This window comes from Solanum lycopersicum, chromosome 8 (assembly GCF_036512215.1).
Source record: "Solanum lycopersicum chromosome 8, SLM_r2.1".
NCBI classification, from domain to species: Eukaryota; Viridiplantae; Streptophyta; class Magnoliopsida; order Solanales; family Solanaceae; genus Solanum; species Solanum lycopersicum.
In genome coordinates, this window is record NC_090807.1 from 57,529,528 (window position 1) to 57,538,198 (window position 8,671).

Sequence of the window (8,671 nt, forward strand, 5' to 3'; positions counted from 1 at the left end):
ATAGGGGTAAAATGATAAATTTACTATTGTTTTCTTAATATGTATATCAAATCAAAAATGGATAAATAATTAGAGAGAGTATGGACAAAAGGGAGTAATATTGTTGACTAGTGATTCTTTGTAAAATTATTTGTATTTGAAAGTTTATAATCACAAATATATAAGATATATGATTTATCAATGTCGTATTTTATACATTTCTATATCTTATTTACGAATTATTATTTGCTCATTTCATAAAATTATATAAAATTGGGAGAATTTTTATTTCTCCTCGTAGGAAACAAAAATGTAAAACAGTAAAAGAAGGCAAAGCCAAAAAGTGAATGACCAGACACCTACTCACCTAGACAAACAGTGTCAATAAAAAGGCTGTAAACTTTTGTTGTTGTTATTCAATTCTTAAACCCCCAAGTGCAGGTCGGTACTAAATGCTTAAACCCCTCTATTTTTTCTTGCCCGTGAGCCCCAAATTGCTATATTATTGTTTTGTTATGCTGTTGTATTCAACTCTTAAACCCCAATATTCAAGAACTAATGGAAATTTGCTTTAATGGGTAAATGAAGTGCTGTATACTTTGTTAATGCTTATATTCAATCTTGATATTAGACAAATAGGAATATCTTTATTTGATGTGCTTTTCTTGTTTTGTCGAAATGGGTAGAGGCATTGATTCTTTTTTCAATGTTGCATTGCTACAAAATCATGTCATTTGTTCATATGTGTTCATTGATCTCTGGTAGATTCTTTGCTCATAAAGTTAATTGCTTTTTGCCTCCTTTTTGACATTGGGTGTACCTTTCTCTTTATGCTAAGTATGTAGGTAAACTTAGACAAAGTGTAACTGGTGTAAGCTATCTAGGAAGACACTACTGGTTGTATTCCATTTTCACCCTTTCGTGAGGGTTATAAGTAGAGGCGCTTAAATGTTGATTATTGGCATTGCAGGGGCATTTTTCAATAGGGTGCAAGTGTTTTAATATTTTTGGGTATAGCAATGAGCTTCAGTGGCTCTACAGCAGGTTCTGGTGGGTTTGTGTTCATTTTTACAATGCAATTGTTTTAAGTACTTTGCCCTAGCAAACCAGGACAAGTGAGCTAAATGTTTGAACAAAAGGTTGATCTTGCAATTGTTTAGGTAGCGGAACAACTCGAACATCATTGGAATTTGGGAGGACTCATGTTGTTAGGCCTAAAGGAAAGCATGAGGCAACTATTGTTTGGCTACATGGTCTAGGTGATAAGGGCTCAAGGTATTGTTTCTATCGTAAGTGTTAATCGTGCTTTTAAGGTGTTGATGCCTTTGAGGACAATAAAGCCGCGATAAAAACTGTCACAAAAATTGTTAATTGATATATGATTTAATGATTAAATTATGATCAATATATCATGATGTTACATAGTTTTGTATAAATGCCTGCACTATCAGGCTCTAGTGACCTGTATTACACTCTTTTTTGTTCTTGAGAATGGAGGTGTTGCTTTTAGTCCATATGCTTCTCAACCCTAGTTTGGTCAATTTTGGCTCTTTACCTTTTCTTTTGTTTACCTCTATTCTGTCCCAATATAATAAAGCCCGAGTACGATATGAATGTGTCGTTGTCTTTTTGATCATTTACTTGATTCTTAGGGATCAGGCAGCCAGATGTCGAATCAGGGACCACTTGTTCACTTGCTGATTTTCCTATAGACCAATTAAACAAAACAAGATAAAGTTAATTATTCATAATGTCAGTGACTAATTTAGTGTCACTAAGACTGAGATTAGGCCCATAAACTTTCATATTAAAAATTGAGTCTAATTTGTCCATTTCAACAAACCTTTTCATAAATTAGTTCTCCAGATTATTTTGTGGTCCCTAAGCTAAATGGATCACTAGTCTCCAAGTTGTTTCTTTAACTGTACAGTATTTTAACATTCCATGCATAAAGCTGACAGCTCTTTCCTTGAAACTTTATGTTGCATATTTTAATCCAACTTGTATTATCTTGCTTAATTAGCTACCAGAAACTGTTGCTAACTCTTCTTTCTTATCTACTTTGCAGCTGGTCCCAGCTTCTTGAAAGCTTTCCACTTCCTAATGTAAGGAAACAGTCAGTCTATGCAGGGTGGTTTCTCTAATAAGCGCGATATTTATTTCGTTGTGACTTGTCGGTATCTTAAATGATGTGCAGGTCAAATGGATTTGCCCAACTGCTCCTACTCGTCCTGTTGCTGCCTTTGGTGGATTCCCCTGCACTGCTTGTAAGCCTTATTTTCAGAAACAATGTTGTTTTCTGTTTGTTGATAACCGTATCTTCTATTTTGTTGTATGCTTGCTTAGCAATGTCTTTCTCTAACTGTTCAATATCTTTTGCTTATCTACTGATAAGGATAAACAACAGAGGTCCTATTAACTTGAATTATTTTAGGGTTTGATGTAGGAGATATTTCAGAAGATGCTCCTGATGATTTGGAGGGCTTAGATTTTTCTGCAGCGCATGTTGCAAATCTCTTATCAACAGAGCCAGCTGATGGTATGTTTCTTTTGCAACTTTTTAGAACAATATGTGCCAGAAAATCTTATGCAGGATGAAACTGGTGCTTCAAATATCATATATGTAGAAAATCATTTCATCACTACATCTAGATTCTTTTAATGCACTGTTAGTTGATATCTGATGTGTGACAGTTCATCATTGCATATATATCTGTAACTCTTCTTCATCTTCAGTGAAACTATGTGTTGGAGGATTCAGCATGGGAGCTGCAACTGCTCTTTATTCAGCTACGTGTCATGCATTCAGTCAGTATGGTAATGGAAGCCCTTATCGAGTTAACCTGTGTGCAGTTGTGGGCCTTAGTGGCTGGCTTCCTTGTTCAAGGTAGAATGTTATTTCTTGGAGATACCTGCAGCTTTTGTTCCCATGGAATTTTAATTTTTTTTTCTTAAACCTGTTTCCATGGATTATGTTCCCCTTATTAGCTGGTTTTTTCAGGACATTAAGGCGACGAATGCAAGGAGTGAATGATGCTGTAAGGCGTGCAGCATCTTTGCCAATTCTGCTCTGTCATGGCACTGGTACTTCCGTTGCATGCTTTCCAACTTTTGGAATCTTAATGTCCATCTAACCTTCAGTTTTTCAGTATATATTAGCTTTTTTACATTGCAAATGTAAAGGACCTGCAAGGTTGTTACTTAAGTGAATTCCTGCCATATGTTGGTTGTCTGCCAGAGATTTCAATTCCCTTTGATGTCCTAATGCATTTATTTCTGGGGCTCCTAAGTTTTTTTTGGTAAAACAATTGCTCATAATGTCAGGGATCAGTATATGACATGTTTAAATTAATATATATTAGATTATGAGGGTTAATGGAGTGTCTTGCGAAGCTTTATGGAAGGAAAAGCTAGTATAGGACCTCTTCTGGATGATTATACTGTGATTAACATCTTGGTATTTTTTGGTTCTCTTTTGATAGATCTTAGCTGGTGGAAAGGTTGGTTGAGAGGATATAGAAATGACCTAAATTTGTTTAGCATATCACACCGTTTTGCCCTCATTTCACTAGGTTGTAAGCTCAAGGGACAACAGTGACTATTTGTAGAGGTTTACAGTCGAAAAGAGTACTCTTTAAGACATGAATTAATTGAAGCAACTGAGAAGTAGTTTGAACCCAACATACTGCAAGTATCTCTAGATAGTTGCATACAATCATAATTTGTTTTCTCCGTTTTTTTCTTTCCCTTCCCCGTGAATATTTTTGACAAATAACTTTTAGATTGATCATGATGCAAGGATTTCATTTCTATCCATGCTTTTTCCTGCAAAGATTGAGGAAGCCTTTAGTTCCTCACTAGTTAACATGTCTGACTTGTCCAAAAAAAGTGAAGCAACGTTTAAAAGGCTGGGAGATCATTAATTTACATTCTAAATAATTTCCAGTGTCTCTGGATATAGCATCAGTCGTTTGAGAAGTTCTATGTATATCTCCTTTAGTTGTAAAGTCTCTAAATGTGGAGCCTTCATTCTATTACTTGTTACCTTCCTGAAAGGAGGATGTCTCAAAGATGAGTGGTCATTCATCAAACTCTATGACTTGATGATATTATACGGAAAACGAAAAGCAAAATCTGCTACATTTCTCGTGTATGGGACTGTCGGTTGCTGTTGATTTGGAATTTCAGAAGATATCGAGGTCCTTGATATTCCACATGGCTGTGATTTTTCTAATTGGTTGGCCATAGTTGTCAACCGGAAGACTTGCACTCTTGCTGTTGTTTTACTCTTCATGCCATTGAATATGAAGTTAGATTTGAACCTTAACGGAATACACAATGGTTCTTGTTTCAGGTGATGACGTTGTGGCATATCAACATGGAGAAAAATCTGCAAGAATTTTAAGCTCGTCTGGTTTTCAGAATCTAACCTTTAGGACTTATGAAGGGTATATATATACATTTCCACCTTCTTCTTGGTATATACATTAAACATCAGATGTTCGTTAAGATATCATGTTCAACTCTTCTTTTTTCCTTATATAGGCTTGGTCACTACACAATTCCTGAAGAGACTGATGAAATTTGTCGCTGGCTGTCTGCAAATTTGTGTCTCGGGGGGACATGATAAGAATTGTTGAAGCTCTGGTATACGTGATATACACGAAGAAGAAAAATAACTGCCATAGTGTATGAACAGCTAGCCTAGGGAGAGTGGTTCATGGTATACTTGCATTAAGCATCCTATTATGTTGTCTTGTCTATTAGTATCTGTTGTATTAGTAAACAATAAATCACGTGTGGCTATGCAAGTTTTTACAAATTTGATTTTTTTTTTCTCTTGAGAGGCAAAGAAATCAGTTTGTCCTTGTTAGTTCTCTCTTAATTAAAACAGCCACAGAACTGTTATATCTTAGTTATCACTTTCTCAAAAGAGAATTTTTTTTTTCCAAGTACTTAAAAGTTGGTTGGTGAACCTAGTGTGAACAGGTCTTGTATAAGTTCATTATTCCTTATGGAGAACAACTCATAATTTCTCATAAGTAACTTAATGCTTGACTTTTTTTTGGCTTTAAATCATTGGCCGCCCCTCAAAGTTGTCCGCATAATTCAATTAGACACCTCAACTAAGACTTGTACCTATTGAACACCTAAATTGTTTAAAACATGTACCTATTAGACACAAAATGTTGATACGACAAAAAATGTGTATTGCACTTTTTTGAAGCGCGTGAAAAGACTTAAAACAATGTCTTTTTTATTTTTTTTTTACATTTTTTTCTTCTTTTATTGACACTTGGCATTATAATTAACTTAAAAAATATTTTTCTTCTTTTATTTACACTTTTTTCAAAAAAGGAAAGCATCCCACTCCCTACCTATTATTTTCTTTATAATTTAGTTTACAAAACTTTCTTCATTTTAGTTCCAACATTATTTTTTTTCTTTTTTTTTTATATACAAAAAATTTGTATCTTCCAAATATGAAGATAAATGAAAATTAACTATGAAGATTCTGATTTGAAAGAAAGTCTTCGTATGATTTATTTTAAATCTCATAAAAATAAGGAACAAATATGAAGAAGATAAATGATTTTTATGTATAAAAAAAGTTAGCCGATATTTATTTATCACAATTTTCGAACAAAGATTTTTACTCAAATTCATATCTGTTCATTAAATTTATCAAAAATGATATCAAAAAATTTGAAAGAAATAATTTTGGAGCTATCGATGTAGAGTTTAATAACCGCCAACACAATTTTCTTTCTTCTTCACTCTTAGTATGATATATATATATATATATATATATATATATATATATATATATATATATATATATATATATATATATATATATATATATATATATATATATATCAATTAATCTTGAAGTTATTGGAAAAGAATAAGATTTTGTAATTTGTGAAAGAATGTGTTTTGGGAAAGAAGATGAAGATGAAAGGGGGTTGGGGTTTGGGTGAGGTAAGGTGGGGTAGAATAGGTTGACATTTTCATTTTTTCTTTTTCTTTTTAAAAAAATTAGATATTAAATGTGTGTTTTTTTATAATTTTCGGGACCCAATATCAAATGTTATTTTTTAATTAGTCATTTTGTCACGTCACCGCAAGTGTATCACACACTCTTCACATTTTTTGATGATTATCAAAAAATGTCTAATAGGAACGATTTTTGTATAGGTAAAAGTGTTCAATTGGTACTAGTCTTAGTTGAGGCGCCGCTGATGACTTAAGCCTTTTTTTTTTCACTTGAATTATTCCTGCATGGGTTCTTTGCTTTAGTAAAAGCAAAATTTTAAGTGTAGAGTATTATTGATGTGCTTACGAGTCATTTGGTGTGACGCATAAGGAATAATGATTTTGGGATAAGATATAGGATTATTTTACTCTCCCTTGAATTATTTATAGCAATCCCATCATTTATATCATAGTGATGAGATAAGTTGTCCTATACATAATGGTGGATAATTTATTCCAAAATAACTTATTTCCAACCAAATGACCCCAATATTTATGTTGTAAACTTGTGATATTAGTTCCTTTGGTGGACTGCTGAATTAAGAATTCGTTTTGATATGTTTTAAAAGGATGTTAAGGCAAAGCGGGATGAATACCTAATATAAAAAAGAGGAACTTTTATGTATAGTCATTCAAAAATAGTCTAATTACTCTCCATAGTTATAGTTTGATAATTAAAATTCATAGCTACATGTTATAGAGAGGAATGTTATAGGGAGGAGAGAGACGAGCGAGATTGGGAAAGAGAGGAGAGAGGCGAGCGAGAGAGGTCAAAGAGAGGGAGAAAGGTGAATTGTATACGTATATCGATTAGATAATTGTATATTATACATATGTACTTGTATATATGACAAGTGAGGTTGGAATAGGGAGGAGAGAGATGAGCGAGAGAGGGCAGAGAATGGGAGAGAGGTGAATTGTATATGTATATCGGTTATATAATTGTATATTATACATATGCATTTGTATATATGACAAGCAAGATTGGAGAGGGAGGAGAGAGGGTTGAGCGTGGGAGAGAGGTGAATTGTATATCGGTTAGATAATTTTATATACACATAATTAATGTATAATATTAGTCGCGAGTGGTAATTATAGCAAACTATAACTATGATGAGCAATTAAGTAGATAAGTTTACTTAACTGCGTAATTTTTCCATATAAAAACTCCTAACCCATAGAACTATTAATATGTGTTGGCTCACCCCATCCAAGTTAACCAACATAAGCTTTGAAAATTTTGACGAGACAAGTTGGTTTGACCATTTCTATGGCAAGAAAAGATCAACCCAACCCAAAAGTACACGGGTTATGGTTATGCAAGGTCAGTGTTTTTTTTTAAAAGTACATCTTTTATTATTTTATAAATCAAATTATAATTTAAAAATATTATCATAAATATCAACAAGAAAATATCACATTGCGGTAGTGCTACTACTTATAAATTAAATCCATAAATAAAATTATCTTTATAATATTTATTAAGTTTGATTTAAAGTAAATTATAAATAACTAAATAGAAATATTAACCTAATTATTTTATAATGATCATAATAAAACACAAAGAAATATGATAATATCCCATAGGCTATGGCTAGCGCTGTTCATGGTTATGGTTAACAACCAAACCAAACCGCAATTCGAACCAAATCGATTAAAAAAATTGTTATTTGATTTAGTTTGATTAGGTTTAGCTTTTAAATTTTGAAAAACGCTACTATTTGGTTTGGTTTTGATTTTACTAAAAAATAACCGCAAAAATAACCAGATCGAACCGATAAATTATATGTATAAATTTTATAATTATTTATACATCATTCATAAATAAATTAAAAATATTTTGTTAAATTTCAATCAAGTTAAGTCTTTAACTTTACCATTTTCTCAAGCCCAACACTTTAGCCCAAGTATAACAATCTCAAATCCAAGTTCAGCAAAATCTATTTTAGTTTTTACCTACTGTACTTCACATAAAATAGTCACACTTTCTCTTAAATGAAACACTTTATTCATGTAATAATAACTCTAATATTGTTTCATTGAGCCGACATTAGTTTTTTTGTAGATTGTTCATTGTTCATGTACTTGGTGTTTGTTTCTATCGAGATATGTATATTCTCAAAAAAATTATTACTTTCAAATCAAATAAACCAGAAAAATTGAACCAAACCGACGATAACCAAATCGATGGTTATTTTTTTTTTCGTTTGGTTTGGTTTTAGAAATTTAAGAAACTGACTAGATTGGTTAGATTTTGGTTTTAATTGATAACCGAATTAAAATGAACCACGAACACCCCTAGCCATGGCCTACATAGTGATTCCCTAAAAAATTAACGAATTTTTTTATGCAGTACATATTTTATAAACATAATTTGCATTTACATTTTAATATTTAAAACTTTAAATAGATTTTGAGTTTGGATTCTTGTTATATTTTGTAGTCTATTTTATTTTTATTTTTAATTAAGTTTTAGGATAAATAACCTATATACACATCTTTGTTTTTCATAATTTCTTTTATTCCCTACTATTTTAAAATATTTCTAAAATTCCTTTTTTTTTCTTCCAAACCCCATTGATCCGATACATAATGTTGTACACCTTAATCTTCCTATTTTACTCCTTATTTCACTCGCTCAATCTCTTTTTAT

General features: G+C 32.0%; 1 protein-coding gene across 5 annotated transcripts; it reads left to right on the forward strand.

Annotated features, from left to right (window-relative positions):
• The first annotated feature begins 278 nt into the window (after positions 1-278).
• LOC101264846 (uncharacterized) lies at positions 279-4,806 on the forward strand. 5 transcript variants are annotated; one of them, XM_026032322.2, is made up of 10 exons: positions 279-420; positions 950-1,029; positions 1,140-1,254; positions 2,048-2,084; positions 2,177-2,246; positions 2,414-2,518; positions 2,716-2,866; positions 2,981-3,063; positions 4,334-4,427; positions 4,525-4,806. In XM_026032322.2, exons 2-10 carry the CDS (start codon positions 999-1,001, stop codon positions 4,604-4,606), a joined length of 768 nt encoding a protein of 255 aa, XP_025888107.1. In that variant the 5' UTR covers positions 279-420; positions 950-998; the 3' UTR covers positions 4,607-4,806. The 5 variants fall into 5 exon arrangements, with proteins under 5 accessions (XP_025888107.1, XP_069144259.1, XP_025888108.1 ...); XM_069288158.1 differs by having other exon boundaries at positions 400-420; positions 950-1,023; XM_026032323.2 differs by having other exon boundaries at positions 420-557; positions 950-1,023.
• Positions 4,807-8,671: the final 3,865 nt, after the last annotated feature.

Bases quoted from the DNA above. Each gene is read 5' to 3' on its own strand.
- LOC101264846 (XM_026032322.2), top strand. From the start codon at position 999: ATGAGCTTCAGTGGCTCTACAGCAGGTTCTG. The intron at 1,030-1,139 runs GTGGGTTTGTGT...GCAATTGTTTAG, and splicing joins TGGCTCTACAGCAGGTTCTG to GTAGCGGAACAACTCGAACA. The intron at 2,519-2,715 runs GTATGTTTCTTT...CTTCATCTTCAG, and splicing joins ATCAACAGAGCCAGCTGATG to TGAAACTATGTGTTGGAGGA.